The 17,824-nt window shown below is 42.4% G+C and overlaps 1 protein-coding gene across 1 annotated transcript in view; it reads left to right on the forward strand.

The window, feature by feature from the left end:
* crebbpa (CREB binding protein a) overlaps positions 1 to 17,824 on the forward strand; it is a 158,265-nt gene that overhangs the window by 121,789 nt on the left and 18,652 nt on the right. Inside the window, exons 21-23 of the mRNA XM_072269213.1 lie at positions 3,104 to 3,160; positions 4,115 to 4,192; positions 13,512 to 13,579. Coding sequence (XP_072125314.1) covers positions 3,104 to 3,160; positions 4,115 to 4,192; positions 13,512 to 13,579 — 203 coding nt within the window. The remainder of the gene's footprint in view (positions 1 to 3,103; positions 3,161 to 4,114; positions 4,193 to 13,511; positions 13,580 to 17,824) is intronic.

Raw genomic sequence — 17,824 nt, forward strand, 5'->3', positions numbered from 1 at the left:
GAAACATAGAAAATAGGTGCAGGAGTAGGCCATTCGGCCCTTCAAACCTGCACCGCCATTCAGTATGATCATGGCTGATCATCCAACTCAGAACCCTGTACCAGCCTTCCCCCCCCATACCCCTGATCCCTTTAGCCACAAGGGCCATATCTAACTCCCTCTTAAATATAGCCAATGAACTGGCCTCAACTGTTTCCTGTGGCAGAGAGTTCCACAGATTCACCACTCTCTCTGTGAACAAGTTTTTCCTCATCTCGGTCCTAAAAGGCTTCCCCTTTATCCTCAAACTGTGACCCCTCGTTCTGGACTTCCCCAACATCGGGAACAATCTTCCTGCATCTATCCTGTCCAATCCCTTTAAGATCTTATATGTTTCAATAAGATCCCCCCTCAATCTTCTAAATTTCAACAAGTATAAGCCTAGTTCATCCAGTCTTTCATCATATGAAAGTCCTGCCATCCCAGGAATCAATCTGGTGAACCTTCTTTGTACTCCCTCTATGGCAAGGATGTCTTTCCTCAGATAGGGGGACCAAAACTGCACACAATACTCCAGGTGTGGTCTCACCAAGGCCTTGTACAACTGCAGTAGTACCTCCCTGCTCTTGTACTCGAATCCTCTCGCTATAAATGCCAGCATACCATTCGCCTTTTTCACCGCCTGCTGTACCTGCATGCCCACTTTCAATGATTGGTGTATAATGACACCCAGGTCTCGTTGCACCTTCCCTTTTCCTAATCGGCCACCATTCAGATAATAATCTGTTTTCCTGTTTTTGCCACCAAAGTGGATAACCTCACATTTATCCACATTAAATTGCATCTGCCATGAATTTACCCACTCACCTAACCTATCCAAGTCACCCTGCATCCTCTTTGCATCCTCCTCACAGCTAACACTGCTGCCCAGCTTCGTGTCATCCGCAAACTTGGAGATGCTGCATTTAATTCCCTCATCCAAGTCATTAATATATATTGTAAACAACTGGGGTTCCAGCACTGAGCCTTGCAGTACCCCACTCGTCTCTGCCAACCAATTCTCTATCCACATCAATACCTTACCCCCAATACCATGTGCTTTAAGTTTGCACACTAATCTCCTGTGTGGGACCTTGTCAAAAGCCTTTTGAAAATCCAAATATACCACATCCACTGGTTCTCCCCTATCCACTCTACTAGTTACATCCTCAAAAAAATTCTATGAGATTCGTCAGACATGATTTTCCTTTCACAAATCCATGCTGACTTTGTCGGATGATTTCACCGCTTTCCAAATGTGCTGTTATCACATCTTTGATAACTGACTCTAGCAGTTTCCCTACCACCAATGTTAGGCTAACCGGTCTATAATTCCCCGGTTTCTCTCTCCCTCCTTTTTTTAAAAAGTGGGGTTACATTAGCCACCCTCCAATCCTCAGGAATTAGTCCAGAATCTAAAGAGTTTTGAAAAATTATCACTAATGCATCCACTATTTCTTGGGCTACTTCCTTAAGCACTCTATAAGTTGGATCAGAATCAGAATTTATTATTATTGACATATGTCATGAAATTTGCCATTCTGTGGCAGCAGTACTGCACAATACATAAAATATACTATAAATTACAAAAGAAATAAATATAGTGCAAAAAGAGAGCAAAAATTGCTGTTCATGAACCATTCACAAACCTGATGGTGAAGGGGAAGAAGCTCTTCCTAAAACATTGTGTTTCTTTGTGACATCTCAGCTGTTGTCACAATCTGGCTCAAAGAGGATTCATGCAGCAAGTCACATATCAACACAGTTCAGCCTGTTGTGCCCGTGCCGGACTCTGGATGTGTTAATCAGTTTCAGAACTCCTAGGTTTGGTGGTTCAGATTGAAGATCCTTTGTCAAATGTAGCAATGAGCCCTCTGTCTTTTCCTCTTGCTCTGTTTCAACAAAGTTGAACGTCAACTGAAGGAATAGCATCTTCCAGCTGAGCACTTGAGAGCCACCTAGAACAGTGTTAAATTCAACGGGTACACTTAACCAGTTACACACACAAAATGCTGAAGGAGCTCAGCAGGTCAGGCAGTACCTATGGAAAGGAATAAAGAGTCGATGTCTCAAGCCCAGACCCTTTATCAGCCTTTCCAGTTGGCATCAGAACTGGCCAGTTGTACAGAAAGGTATTTCCAGCCTTCTGCCTTATTTTGATATTTCACTTCTCACAGATTCAACATCTGTAATATCTCCTCTGTCCTCATTAATTTCCTTCAACCAGAAGAACGAATCTCATTGAATGATATAAAATTGTAATGGGGTTTGACAGGGTGGGTGAGGGGCAAGAAATTTCTTTGCCCAAGAAGTGAATCTTTGCAACTCTCTATTCAGGAGGACTGAATCGTTGCGTTTTCCCAAGAATGGTTTCAGTATTAAGGAATGCTATTAAGAGAATCAAGGGGTTGATACAAGAAAATCACGCTGATATAATAGACCAGCTAATATTTTATTGAAAGACAGAGAAGGCCCAAGGGGTCATGTGGCTTATTACTATTTATTTTCAGTTGCAATAAAACAAAACTTCATTTACTGTCACACAGTTTCTCTTGGTCTTCATCCTATCTGAGATAGTCCCTTTATTCTCTCCACACTTGCCCTGTCTCTGCATCTTTAAAACTGTTCTTATTTTTAAGCTTTGCCTGGTATTGTTGAAAGTTCATTGACTCAGAAGGTTAATTCCGACCCACGGTCCACAGAAGCTGCCTCACTTACTCAATACTTCCAACATTCTCTGTGTGTATTTCCTAAAAAGTAAATTAGTCACTTTCCTATAAGGCAGGGGTCCCCTACCTGGGTTCCACGGACCCCTTGGTTAATGGTAGGGGTCCATGACATAAAACAGGTGGGGGAAGTAACAACTTAAAGGGGATGTGTCTCAAATTCTCATCAGGAAACTCATGCTGAATGTTTATAAAGGCCTGCATGCAAGTCTCAGACATATGGATTGTGTGCTAGTTTATTGCCACGAACAAAATTGACTATCGCATACAAGTGGGGGGGCGGATGATAATATGCTAAGTAAAGTATGTAATCTTTGTGCTATAATGTGGGTAAATACAACTTACAATGTTTTCTTCAGAACGATTTCAAAAGATCAGTTTGAAAAAAAGAAAAATGACACATTGGATCCTGAGCCGTAAGTATTCTGGTTTTATCATTTTCCCCAGTCCTTTGTAATTACTATTTAACCAATGCTGAGACACTTTTATTACAGACCCTTCTGTATCTTCTAGAGTTTAGAAGAAGGGCTGGTGACCTCACTGAGATGTTCAGAATGATGTGGGATATGGGGGCAGTGCAGTTAAAACCATGATCCCATTGTATGGTGGGATGGACCATCAGCCATCACTTTTCTAATTAAAAAGGGTGGCACAGTAGCGTAGTGGTTATTGTAATGCTATAACAGACCCAGTGACTCAGGTTCATTTCCACCACTGTCTGTAAGGAGTTTGTACATTCTCCCTGTGACCACTTGGGTTTCCTCTCTGTGCTCCAGTTTCCCCCCACGTTTCAAAGACATACAGGTTAGTAGCTTAATGAGTCATAGGGGTGTAATCGGGTGGTGCCAGCTCTTTGGCTGGAAGAGCCTGTTACCCATTTTAAATGATCTGATTGCAGAAATGAGCTCTTTTTGGAAAGTCACAATCACAATCACAACCAATTTCCCCCAGGATCAATAAAGTATGACTATGACAAGAGATTCTGCAGATGCTGGAAAACTAGAGTAACATACGAAAAATACTGGAGAAACTCACCAGGTCTTGACCCGAAATGTCAATTGTTCATTCTCTTCCATTGATCCTGCCTGCATTTTGTGTATGTTAATGAATTGTGTTAATTTAAGTACATACTTTACAGTTAGTGCACAACAATTTAACGGCAGGTTTGGCTAGAAGATAAAATCCTGGTCCCCATTGTTTTAAGTCTGATCACTCATTTCATTCCAGGCCTTCTGCAGAATTTGCTATGGGTTTATATTACTCTAAAGTTGCATTAGTTATTTGGTAAAATTATCTGCTTGAATTAACAATGTGGAAAGATAACAATGTATTGCACAATTGGCATCTGAAGCTTTATTTCCTTACTTTAGATTTGTTGAATGTAAAGAATGTGGCCGCAAGATGCATCAGATCTGTGTTCTCCATAATGAAACTATCTGGCCTTCAGGGTAGGTATTGTTTAGATGGCCGGTTGTATGTTTTTAAATGATCTTTGGGTTAAGGGGTTTCCTCATGACGTTTATATTGTGCATATTTGGTATCAATTTTATAAAATACCCATCCTTTACTTTCTAGCTGTTCCTGCAATGAACTCTGGATGCTAGTGCAATCCGTAACTCATAGCACGTACCTTCAACCTTCAATCCGCAACTCCTAACATATATCGCTATCTGTTTTACTGAATGATTTTTGAAGTCTGTAAAGACGTACTTAGTTCTTCTCTATATGGTTTTGATCATCTTACCTAAGAAGGGATATATATTTGCATTGGAGACCTTCCAAAAGAGACTCACCTGACGAATTCCTGGGATGACAGGCTAAACAGGTTTTGTCACTATTCTTAGAATTTAGAACAATGAAGGGTGACTTTATTCAACTGTACAAGATCCTGAGAAGGCATGCTAGGGTAGATGTGGAGATGTTATCCCTAGAGCAGTGGTTTCCAACCCTTTGCTTAATGATATTGGTCCATGGCATAAAGAAAGGTGGGAAGCCCTGCACATGAGGGGATGCAGTTACAAAGCAAGAGAATTATCATTTTGAATGGAACTGAGTGCAAGTTATTTTCTTGCAGAGGTTGATTAATCTCCGGATTCTCTATCCAAGGGGGTTATGAAGGCTAGATCATTAGATATTAGATATTTAAGGATGTGAAAGCTTTAGAGAGGGTGCAGAGAAGATTTACCAGGATGCTGCCTGGATTAAAGAGTGTGTCTTATGAGGAAAGGTTGAGTGACCTAGGGCTTTTCTCTTTGTAGTTTTTTTTAGCATGTCGCACCAGACAGTCAGCCATTCTTCTCTGATGCATGGTGTCAGGATTGGTCTCCTTTCAGGTTAACCGGGTCACAATATGAACATTCCTGACTCGACCCTTGTTTTTTACGAGGCCAAGTGGCTAGCTCGAGGCTCAACCCGGCATAGATGGAAAGCGTGCTCGGGGGGTGGCCGGACTTGGATTCAAGCTCGGGAGCCTTCGCTCCCGAGTCCGGCACTGATGCCCATTGCGCCACTTTGTAGTGAAGGAGGAATGAGAGGAGACCTGATAGAGATGCGCACGATGATAAGAGGCATAGGTCGAGTGGAGCCAGAGACCTTTTCCCAGGGCAGGAATGGCTAATACAAGGGGGCATAATTTTAAGGTGATTGGAGGAAAGTGTAGGGGGGAATGTCGGAGGTAGGTTTTTTTAAAGAGTGTGGTGAGTGCATGGAACATGTGGCCAGAGTGATGGTAGAAGCAAATACATTGAGGACATTTTAAAATGTCTTAGATAGGCACAATGATGATAGCAAAAATGGAGGGCTGTGCGGGAGGCAAGTGTAGGTTAAAAGGTCAGCACAACGTCATGGGCCAAAGGATCTGTACTGTCCCGTACTGTTCTATATACTTAAGGTGGCAGTAGATAAATGTTTGAAAAAGAATTAAGGAATTGAGCACAATGGGGTGTTGGCAGGATAGAGGAACTAAGGCCAGTGTGGATCAGTCATGGTCATGTAGAGTGATGCGGTAAGCTTGAGGGGTCTGGTAGCCTATTCCTGCTCCTGTTTTCTTGTGTTCTTGTTTCTAGCAAGGCAGCAATTCTGGTATTCTACTTGTCCCATTGGGTGTCATGTATATGTTGTTTTTAACTAGACTGTTCCTTCTCTGAGTTCAGGAAATCCTTATTTCTATCTGGGTAGTTTTCATTTTAACTCTGCACATCTTGGCATGCTCCCTGTTGGAACGGACCCCACATGTTCTCAATCAGAACTGCTGGCTGTGGAACTCCTGCTCCTAGACTGTCACCAGGCTCCTGGAGAAAGTGCTGTTCAACTCAGTTGGATGGCAACACAACATTGTATTAGCATTGTTGTTTCTCCACTGGCATGCTACAGAGAAGACCTAGAAAAAGCCTACAGCGCAATGCAGACCCTTTGGTCCATAATGCTGTGCCAGACATGTACTTACTTTAGAAATTACTTAGGGTTCCCCATAGCCCTCTATTTTTCTAAGCTCCATGTACCTATCCAGGAGTCTCTTAAAAGACCCTATCGTATCCGCCTCCACCACTGTCACTGGCAGCCCATTCCACGCCCTCACCACTCTCTGCGTAAAAAACTTACCCCTGACATCTCTTCTGTACCTACTTCCAAGCACCTTAAACCTGTGCCCTCTCGTGTTAGCCATTTCAGCCCTGGGAAATAGCCTCTGTCTATCCACATGATCAATGCCTCTCATCATTTTATACACCTATCTTAAAAACTCTTAACATCTCACACCTGTAAATTGGTTTCTACATCACTGGGATTCTGAGAGTTTTAAATGTTCCAGGAAGAATCGCTGACTACAAAGTACATCATTGCATCTCACAGCCAAACACTGGGGTTGACCTAGTGTACAGCCATGATCCTCCCTATTTACCCTATTATAACTATACCCATGTTCCCTTAATCCAGCCAAGTTCAAATTTTTGTCTTTAATACATACTCATACTGCAGTCATTTGTCGTGCCTCCTTTGGAGAATTTACAACTTCCATCCTGTAATCCAGGTCAGTCATTGTAAAAAAAAACCTCAATTATTCAGATTTGTTTCCCTCCTCCTCCTGTCACTTTCTAACACCGTTTGATTGTTTTAGATTGTGACAATGAATTTTATAACCCTTTTTATTGGTCCCCTGTTTTCCTTCCTTTAATTACTGCAGAGTCGTAACTAAATCTCTGACTAGAAATGTTCAAGATATTTCAAGGCTGGTTTGATCTATTTTTTATGTCTGCTTTGTTGATTCCTCAGTTTTCTAATGAAATTTGTACATTTGCGCAGTCGCCTCCGGTATCGGCTCATCTGATGCATTGCTGGTTCAGCAGCCATAATACTGGAGCTCTGATCTTGTTTTAAAGCCTAGAGAGACCATCTTCAGATTTACACCTAACCTTTCATTCAGTTTATATTCTCTTGTCTTTCAAGAGAGTATGACATAGATAGAAAAAGGGAGGAGGTCCTGAAGAAAGAATTCACGGAGTTAGGTAGGAAGCTGAAAGGCAGGACCTCTAGGGTAGTAATCTCAGGATTGCTGCCTGTGCCACGTGCTAACAAGTGGAAGAATAGCATGATCAGGCGTGTTAATGTGTGGCTGAGAGACTGGTATAGGGGGCAGAGATTCAGATTCTTGGATCACTGGGGCCTCTTCTGGGGAAGGTACAACCCATACAGAAAGAACGGGTTACACCTGAACCCAAAGGGGGCCAGTATCCCAGCAGGCAGAGGGTTTAAACTGATTTGGCAGGGGGATGGGAACTGGAGTGACAGGGCTGAGGAAGGGGAAAACAGAGATAAATCAAAGATAGCGTGCAACAGAGATGATAGAAAGGACAGGCAGGAGATGAGGCATAATCACAGCCAGTGGGATGATTTACACAGGGCAATAGAGGTATGGTGCAGTTAAAACAGAAAGCAACAAATACTGAACTGAAAGTGTTGTATTTGAATGCACGCAGCATAAGAAATAAAATGGACAATCTTGAAATTCAGCTACAGATTGGCAAGTATGACACCGTGGCCATCTCTGAAACTTGGCTAAAGGATGTCTGTCATTGGGAGCTGAACGTCCAAGGATATACTGTATATCAGAAAGATAGGTTAGTAGGCAGAGGGGGTGGTGTGGCTCTGTGCATAAGAAATAATATTAAATCATTAGAAAGGGATGACATAGGATTGGAAGGTGTAGAGTCTCTATGGGTTGAGTTAAGAAATGGCAAGGGTAAAAGGACCCTAATGACAGTTGTATACAGGCCTCCAAACAGCAGCCGGGATGTGGATTACTAATTACAGCAGGAGGTAGAAAAGGCGTGTCAGAAAGGCAATGTCATGATAATTGTTGGGGATGTTAACATGAAAGTGGATTGGGAAACCCAGGTCAGTACTGGACCTTGAGAGAGAATTTGTAGAGTGTCTAAGGGATGGCTTTTTAGAACAGCTTGTTGTTGAACCCACTTGGGGATCAGTTGTGCTGGATTGGGTGTTATGCAATGATCCGGAGGTGATTAGAGAGCTTAAGGAACCCTTAAGGAACAGTGATCACATTATGATTGAGTTCACATTGGAATTTGAGAGGGAAAAAATCAAATAGATAATAGGTGCAGGAGTAGGCCATTCGGCCCTTTGAGCCAGCACCGCCATTCACTGTGTTCATGGCTGATCATCCACAATCAGTATCCAGTTCCTGCCTTATCTCCATAACCTTTGATTCCGCTATCTTTAAGAGCTCTATCCATCTCTTTCTTGAAAGCATCCAGAGACTTGGCCTCCACAGCCTTCTGGGGCAGAACATTCCATATATCCACCACTCTCTGGGTGAAAAAGTTTTTCCTCAACTCCGTTCTAAATGGCCTACCCCTAATTCTTAAACTGTGGCCTCTGGTTCTGGACTCACCCATCAGCAGGAACATGCTTCCTGCCTCCAGCGTGCCCAATCCCTTAATAATCTTATATGTTTCAATAAGATCCCCTCTCAGCCTTCTAAATTCCACAATATACAAGCCCAGTTGCTCCAATCTTTCAATTTATGACAGTCCCGCCATCCCGGGAATTAACCTTGTGAACCTACTCCCTTTACCTATTCACTCCCTCAATAACAAGAATGTCCTTCCTCAAATTTGGAGACCAAAACTGCACACAGTAGTCCAGGTGTGGTCTCACCAGGGCCCTGTACAACTGCAGAAGAACCTCTTTGCTCTTATACTCAATCCCCCTTGTTATGAAGGCCAGCATGCCATTAGCTTTCTTCACTGCCTGCTGTACTTGCATGCTTACTTTCAGTGACTGATGTACAAGAACACCTAGATCTCGTTGTACTTCCCCTTTTCCTAACTTGACACCATTTAGATAATAATCTGCCTTCCTGTTCTTACCACCAAAGTGGATAACCTAACATTTATCCACATTAAACTGCATCTGCCCACTCACCCAGCCTGTCCAAGTCACCCTGCATTCTCATAACATCCTCCTCACATTTCACACTGTCACCCAGCTTTGTGTCATCGGCAAATTTGCTAATGTTACTTTTAATTCCCTCATCTAAATCATTAATATATATTGTAAACAGCTGCGGTCCCAGCACTGAACCCTGCGGTACCCCACTGGTTACCACCAGCCATTCTGAGAGGGACCCATTAATCGCTACTCTTTATTTTCTGTCAGCCAGCCAATTTTCAATCCATGTCAGTACTCTGACCCCAATACCATGTGCCCTAATTTTGCCCACTAATCTCCTATGTGGAACTTTATCAAAGGCTTTCTGAAAGTCCAGGTACACTACATCCATTGGCTCTCACTTGTCCATTTTCATAGCTACATCCTCAAAAAATTCCAGAAGATTAGTCAAGTATGATTTCCCCTTTGTAAATCCATGCTGACTCGGACTGATCCTGTTACTGCTATCCAGATGTGTCGTAATTTCATCTTTTATAATTGACTCCAGCATCTTTCCCACCACCAACGTCAGGCTAACCGGTCTATAATTCCCTGTTTTCTCTCTTCCTCCTTTCTTGAAGAGAGGGACAACATTAGCCACCCTCCAATCCACAGGAACTGATCCTGAATCTATAGAACATTGGAAAATGATTACCAATGCGACCACGATTTCTAAAGCCACCTCCTTAAGTACCCTGGGATGCAGACCATCAGGTCCCGGGGACTTATCAGCCTTCAGACCCAACAGTCTATCCAACACCATTTCCTGCCTAATATAAATTTCCTTCAGTTCATCCATTACCCTGGGTCCTTTGGCCACTATTATATCTGGGAGATTGTTTGTGTCTTCCCTAGTGAAGACAGATCCAAAGTACCTGTTCAACTCGTCTGCCATTTCCTTATTCCCCATAATAAATTCACCCGTTTCTGTCTTCAAGGGCCCAATTTTGGTCTTAACTATTTTTTACCTTTTCACATACTTAAAGAAGCTTTTACTATCTTCTTTTATATTCTTGGCTAGTTTACCTTCGTACCTCATTTTTTCTCCGCGTATTGCCTTTTAAATTTCCCGATCCTCCGGCTTCCCACTTGTCTTTGCTATGTTATACTTCTCTTTTATTTTCATACTGTCCATTACTTCCCTTGTCAGCCACAGCCTCCCCTTACTCCCCTTAGGATCTTTCTTCCTCTTTGGAATGAACTGATCCTGCACCTTCCACATTATTCCCAGAAACACTTGCCATTGCTGTTCCACTGTCATCCCTGCTAAGGTATTGTTCCATTGAACTTTGGCCAGCTCCTCCCTCATAGCACCATAGTTCCCTTTGTTCAACTGTAATACTGACACTTCCGAGTTTCCCTTCTCCCTCTCAAATTGTAGATTAAAACTTATCATATTATGGTCACTACCTCCTAATGGCTCCTTTACCTCGAGGTCACTGATCAAATCCGGTTCATTGCACAACACTAAATCTAGAATTGCGTTCTCTCTGGTAGGCTCCAGTACAAGCTGTTCTAAGAATCCATCTCGGATGGACTCCACGAACTCCCTTTCTCAGGTCCAGTACCAACCTGATTCCTCCAGTCTACCTGCATGTTGAAGTCCCCCATGACAACAGTAGCATTATCTTTGCGACATGCCAATTTTAACTCTTGATTCAACTTACACCCTACATCCAGACTACTGTTTGGGGGCCTGTACATAACTCCCAATGTGTCAGTATTTCAGTGGAATAAAGGAAACTACAATGGCATGAGAGGGGGACTGGCCAAAGTTGACTGGAAAGGGACATTTGCAGGAAAGACAGTAGAGCAGCAACGGCTGGAGTTTCTGCAAAAAATGAGGGAAGTGGGAAGTGCAAGACAGATGTATTCCAAATAAGAAGAAATTTTCAAAGGGAAGAAGGACACTACCGTGGCTGACAAGTGAAGTTAGAACCAAAGTAAAAGCAAAAGAGAGAAAGCCAAAACTAGTGGGAAGATAGAGGATTGGGAAGCTTTTAAAAACTTGCAGAAGGAAACTAAGAAGGTCATTCGGAAAGAAAAGATGAATTATGAGAGGAAGCTACAACTAATATCAAAGAAGATACTAAAAGCTTTTTTAAGCATATAAAGGGTAAAAGAGAGTTAAGGGTAGATATAGGACCAATACAAAATGACGCTGGAGATATTGTAATGAGAGATGCAGAGATGGCAGAGGAATTGAATGCATATTTTGCATCAGTCTTCACAGTGAAGACGTCTTCAGTATACTGGACATTCAAGAGAGTCAGGGAAGTGAAGTTTGTGCAGGAAAATTATGACTGATAAGGTACTCAGGAAGCTTAATGGTCTGAAGGATAAATCTCCTGGACCTGATGGAATGCACCCTCGGCTTCTGAAGGAAGTAGCTGGAGAGATTGTGGAGGCATAAACAATGATCTTTCAAGAATCGATAGATTCTGGCATTGTACAGGATGACTGGAAAATTGCAAATGTTACTCCGCTATTTAAGAGGGGTGGGAGGCATCAGAAAGGAAACTATAGACCTGTTAGCCTGACATCAGTGGTTGGGAAGTTGTTGGAATCGATAGTTAGGGATGAGATTACGGAGTATCTGGAGGCACATGACAAGATAGGTCAAAGCCAGCGTGGTTTCCTGAAAGGAGAATCCTGTCTGGCAAACCTATTGCAATTCTTTGAGGAAATTGCAAGCAGGATTACAAAGGAGATGCAGTAGACATAGTGTACTTGGATTTTCAGAAGGCCTTTGACAAGGTGCTGCACATGAGGCTGCTTAGCAAGATAAGAGCCCATGGAATTACAGGGAAGTTACTAGCATGGGTGGAGCATTGGCTGATCGGCAGAAAACAGAGAGTGGGAATAAAGGGATTCTATTCTGGCTGGCTGCCAGTTACCAGTGGAGTTCCACAGGGGTCGGTATTGGGACCGCTGCCTTTTACGATGTATGTCAATGACTTGGACTACGGTATTAATGGATTTGTGGGTAAATTTGCCGATGATACAAAGATAGGTGGAGGAGCGGGTAGTGTTGAGGAAACAGAGAGACCGAGATAGTTTAGGAGAATGGACAAAGAAGTAGCAAATGAAATACAATGTTGGAAAGTGTATGATCCTGCACTTTGGTGGAAGAACCTGGGAGTCCTTGTGAAAGATACCCTAAAGGTTAACCTCCAGGTTGAGTCAATTGTGAAGATGGCTAATGCAATATTGGCATTCATTTCGAGAGGTATAGAATATAAGAGCAGGGATGTGATGTTGGGGCTCTACAATAAGGCACTCGTGAGATCACACTTGGAGTATTGTGTGCAGTTTTGGGCTCCTTATTTTAGAAAGGATATACTGACATTGAAGAGGGTTCAGAGAATGATTCCAGGAATGAAAGGGTTACTGTATGAGGAATGCCTGACAGCTCTTGGGCTGTATTCCCTGGAGTTTAGGAGAATGAGGGGGAATCTCATAGAAACATTCTGAATGTTAAAAGGCTTGAACAGATTAGATATGGCAAAGTTATTTCACATTGTAGGGGATTCTAGGACAAGAAGGCACGACTTCAGGATTAAAGTATGTCCTTTTTGAACTGAGATGCGGAGAAATTACTTTAGTCAGAGGGTGGTAAAACAGTGGAATTTGTTGCCACGAGCGGCTGTGGAGGCCAAGTGTATTTAAGGTTCTTGATTAGCCAGGCCATCAAAGGGTATGGGGTGAAAGCAGGGGAGTGGGGATGACTGGAAGAATTGGATCAACCTATGATTGAATGGCAGAACAGACTAAATGGGCCGAATGGCCTACTTCTGCTCCTATATATTATGGTCTAAGTGAGTCACTTTTAAATTCTTCTGGAGTTACTCTGTTACCACAGATTGTCTTTCACAAATTTAAAGTAATTGTCCTCCTAGATTTAGAAAACTTAAGATCTATAGAAAAGGTTCAAGGGTTGAATCTTATTATTGAACTATGTACGCAGATTACAGCTCTGAGATTCATCTTCTCCAAGTAGCCATGAAATACAGAAAAACCATGCTAGTCGATGAGAGAAAGGACCCCCTTCCCCCATAGAAAAGAAAAAGAAACAATTCGCAAACCCCAAACCCCACCCAACTCCTCCCTTGCACAAAACTAAAAGGTCACGCACCCAAACGCAGCAGCTAAAACATCAAATCTCCTAACCCCTCAGGCCTCTCCCATGCAGAAGATGAAGTTGGGACTGGAGCACATAAAACTGACTAATGCTTAGCCTTTGCCTTTTCATTAATATTTAATTTAACTGTAAGATGCCTTGAATGTCATACAAAGATTCATGTAAATTTCCTTTAACAGCTTTGTTTGCGACAACTGCTTGAAGAAAGCGGGTAAAACAAGAAAAGAAAATAAATTCAGCTCCAAAAGTAAGTATTTCTGTGTCTTAGAAGATTATCTTTTGTGTCTGTGGTCAACTGATATTACTGAGTAAACATCACCTGTTTAGTTGAATCATCTCACGCTCTCTGCCCTTTATGAAAGACTCCAACAACACATAAACCATGTAATATTAATTTTATAGTCAACAGCTAGGACTGGAAAGAAATGAAGAGAAAACTTCTAAATCAGAGAGTAGTTTGTAAACTTTAATAAGAAAGCAGACTTACTTATTTGCAAGGAGAAAGAAAGGCCAAGGTGAGATCTGATAAAGTTTATAAGATCATGAGAGGCATAGATAGAGTAGCCAGCCAGTATCTGTTTTCCAGGGTTGAAATGTCTAACACCAGAGGACATGCATTTAAGATGAGAGAGGGTATTTGCAAAGGAGATGAGAGGGGACAAGTTTTTTTTCTCCCCCACAGAGAGTGGTGAGTGCCTGGGGTGGTGGTAGAGGCAGAAACGTTTGAGACTTGGAGACATTTAGATAGGCACATGAATGAGAGGAAAGTGGAAGTAAATGGACATTGTGTACGCAGAAGGGATTAGGGAGGTTGCCAATTTGATTACTAATTTAATTGCATCTGTAAAGAGGAAAAAATATAACTTTGACAACATGCATGATTATATCAATGAAAAACTACCCCACCTTAAACAGAGAATATAAGTTAGGAGTAGGAGTTGGCTAGGAGGCCCTTCAGTGTTGCTGCGTTGCTTATCAGTATCATGGGCTGGTATACCTTGACTTTCCTGCCCTAAGCCCTTGATTTCCTTAATATCCAGAAATAAATCTGTTTTGAAATCAATCAGTGACAGCCTACACAGCTCACAAGGGTAGAGAATTCCAAAGATTTTAACCGTCCATGTGAAGACATTTCTCCACATGTCAGTGCTAAACAGCCAATCTACTATTGTGAGCCCATTATCCCTGGTTCCAGTCCTTCTCCCAGAATAAACATCCTGCCGGCATCTTACTGTTGAGCCCTATAAGCTTAAATGAGATGGCTTCTGCAGCTACGTCACACTAGACAGGATAATTTTGAAAACGCCGGTTTCACGTAAAAACGATAGGCGTCCACACCAGGCGTTTTTGAAAATACCTCCATCCACATTAAAACGGGTATTTGGGCGAATTCTCTCCTACTGGGTATGTGCAGGACACATCTACAGAAAACAAGTGAAGAGGAAACCGTATACTTGGTGCACGTTTGTCCAGTTACAGACTAGAAAAAACTTAAAAGGAAATTGCCAAACGACAGACAGCTGTTGGCTCTCGCGCAGGAGGACTTGGAACTAAAAAAACAAATACTGCAGCGTATGGAGGCAACTGACAGGGAGTTCATGGACAGTATGACCCAGCTGATGACAAACATTTAAAATCTGACTAACTCAGTTGCAGAGGGATTTGCAATGATGAGGAATATGATGGCTCCCCCCCAGTACTTTTCACCGCCACAATACCAGCCTCACAGCTACTACAATAGCTACACATACAAACACACGGACCCCCGGGTGGCCCCACCAACATCTTCCCCACTCCCACAGAGGGGTCACCCTGGAAACCTTTCCTACAGCCATAGTCTCTTCACTGATGAAAGGGACTGCAGGTTTTTCAAAACCTCCGGTTACCTCGTACACTCTACAACGCCCAACCGGCGTTTTCAGATTTAAACACTCTGGACAGCATTTTAGAAAAGCTCCGTTTTTGGGGGAGGAAAACACGGTTTCAGTGTGGGTGGAGGGTCAAAACGAAGAGAAAAAGCTTCAGTTACGGATTTATCCGGTCTAGTGTGGACATAGCCTGAGTCTTTTAAAATCGGGGGAATTAAGGCCAAGTCTACTTGTTCTCTCCTCATACAGCCAACGTAAACTAAAGATCAGTCAGACCTCTTCTCTTCCCCTCACCAAACCATCACCTCCCCCGGTGGTCGTCCTTCCCTTTCTCTCATGGCCCACTCTCCTGCCTTATCAGATTTCTCCTTCTCCAGCCCTTTGTCTTTTCTCCCAGCTTCTCACTTTCTCTCCCCTCCCCCCTCCACCACCCACCTGGCTTCACCTATCACCTGCCAACTTGTCCTCCTTCCCAATCCCACCCCCGCCCCGCCTTATTCTGGCGTCTTCCCCCTTCCTCTCCAGTCCTGGTGAAGGGTCTCTGCCTGTAACGTTCAACACTTTATTCATTCCATAGATGCTGCCTGACCTGCTGAGTTCCTCCAGCATTTTGCGTATGATAATCAATTATATGATCTTTGTTGCGCTTCCTTTTAGGAGAGAGACTGATCCTGTATACAATAACAATACTCCAGGCCCTAACCCTAAACAACTGCTAAAACTCCTGCCCCTGCTATTCGCCATCAGTGATGTGTGTACATGGACTCCTAAACCCTTTGAATATCAGCAGTTCCCCATTTGTCACAAGTTAACAGTATTTTGTTTTACTGTTTGATGCACAAAAGTGATTCTATACCTTATTCCTTGTACCTGTTGGGAGTCTTTGACAATGCCGCTCTACCACCCTGCAAATGAGGGACACTGGTTGGACGCTCATTCAGATGAGAGATCTGGGTTTATTACCATGACATCTGAGAGATGGCTGCATTGTCTTCTGTTCTCACATGTGCATTGGGACCTCTATTATGCCCTCTCCTATCTCATCTACATGCTGTCTCTTGGCTGTCATTGTAAAACTTAGGATTAGTTTCCACATGTCATTGACAACAATCAACCTCACCTTGGCCACCATTTCTCTTGACCCTCTGTTGTTTGATGCAGAAATTTCATCCCCACAAGAAACTTTATTTCCTAGCTACCAACTCCATCTGTCTTCCTGCTGAATATCAGAGGCCAGATCAAACTGTTCACAGCCTTTGATTTTGAGATAAACTTCTGACCATATTTCCATTTATTAAATGCGGTCTAACTCTAGATGGCTGGAATCCTCAAATATGCCTTCATTATCTCAAGATTTGGGTATTCTAATCCATTCCATGTTCCACCCCCTTAACTCAGAAAGATTCTAAAAGTCAGATCTGGAACTTGCACCATTTCAAGTTGGAGGTTTATCGTCATCTGAGTGTACATAAATGCAACCAAATGAAACAACATTCCTTTGAACCACAGTGCACCCACAAAACATATCGCACACAGCACATAAACAATATAATTCAAAATGCATATAGTGTGCAGCAAAGGTAAGCAGTAAACAGCTCGCTGTCCCATTGACGAGACCTCAGCGGTGGCAGGGTATTCATTAGTCTCACAGCCTGAGGGAAGAAGCTGTTACCCAGTCTGACAGTCCTAGTCCTGATGCTGCTGTCCCTCCTTCCTGATGGTAGTGGGTCAGAGAGATTGTGCGATGGGTGGTCAGGATCCTCATGCTTTACATGGCACACTTAATTCTCAGTTGACTTCTCAGTCAATACAATACAGTTGGATCAGAATGAGTTTATTACCATGACATGTATTGAAATTTGTTGTTTTGTGGCGGCAGTACAGTGAAGGACATTTTTTAAATTGCTATAAGTTACGATAAGAAATATTTATTTAAAAAATGTATAAATGAGCTGTGTAAAAATAAGTGAGGTGGTGTTTATGGTCCAGTCAGAAATTTGATGGCAGATTTAAACTGTTCCTAAAACTGTATACTGTATACACATTACATTAATAAAAGCATGGGCCATCTTGCAATATCATTATATCTGTATTTTCAATTTTCTTCAATACCCTGGGATACAGGCATAGGGGTATAAAAATTACCTTTATGCAATACCATGTCATCAGTGTTTTGAAATATAAAAACAATCAAAATTTTACTTCATAAATATTACAAACAAAGCAGTAATTCTGTTCACCACAATTCTTTATTCTGTGCCAGTTGCACTACAATCTTTCAACAATTTGATATGTAAATTATTAAACCCTCGCCCATTGATGGTAGTGCAGCTATATTTATCCCTATGTCATTGTTCGGTTTTAATCAGCAAGATAATCGGTGTTGGTGCAAGCCAACTACTGAAGGCAAATATTGTTGAGAATTGCTGCCTCATCCACTTATTCCAGGCAAGAGGTCAGTTGATAAATACGATTGTCTCCCCATTCTCTTCATACCCAATGAGAATGACGTTCTTCCCTTTCTCTTTACCCCCGATGAGAAACATTCTCCCCCTTCTCTTTACCCCAGTGAGAAACATTCTCCCTGTTCTCTTTACCCCAGTGAGAAACATTCTCCCCATTCT

The sequence above is a fragment of the Mobula birostris genome, chromosome 9 (genome assembly GCF_030028105.1).
Source record: "Mobula birostris isolate sMobBir1 chromosome 9, sMobBir1.hap1, whole genome shotgun sequence".
NCBI lineage: Eukaryota > Metazoa > Chordata > Chondrichthyes > Myliobatiformes > Myliobatidae > Mobula > Mobula birostris.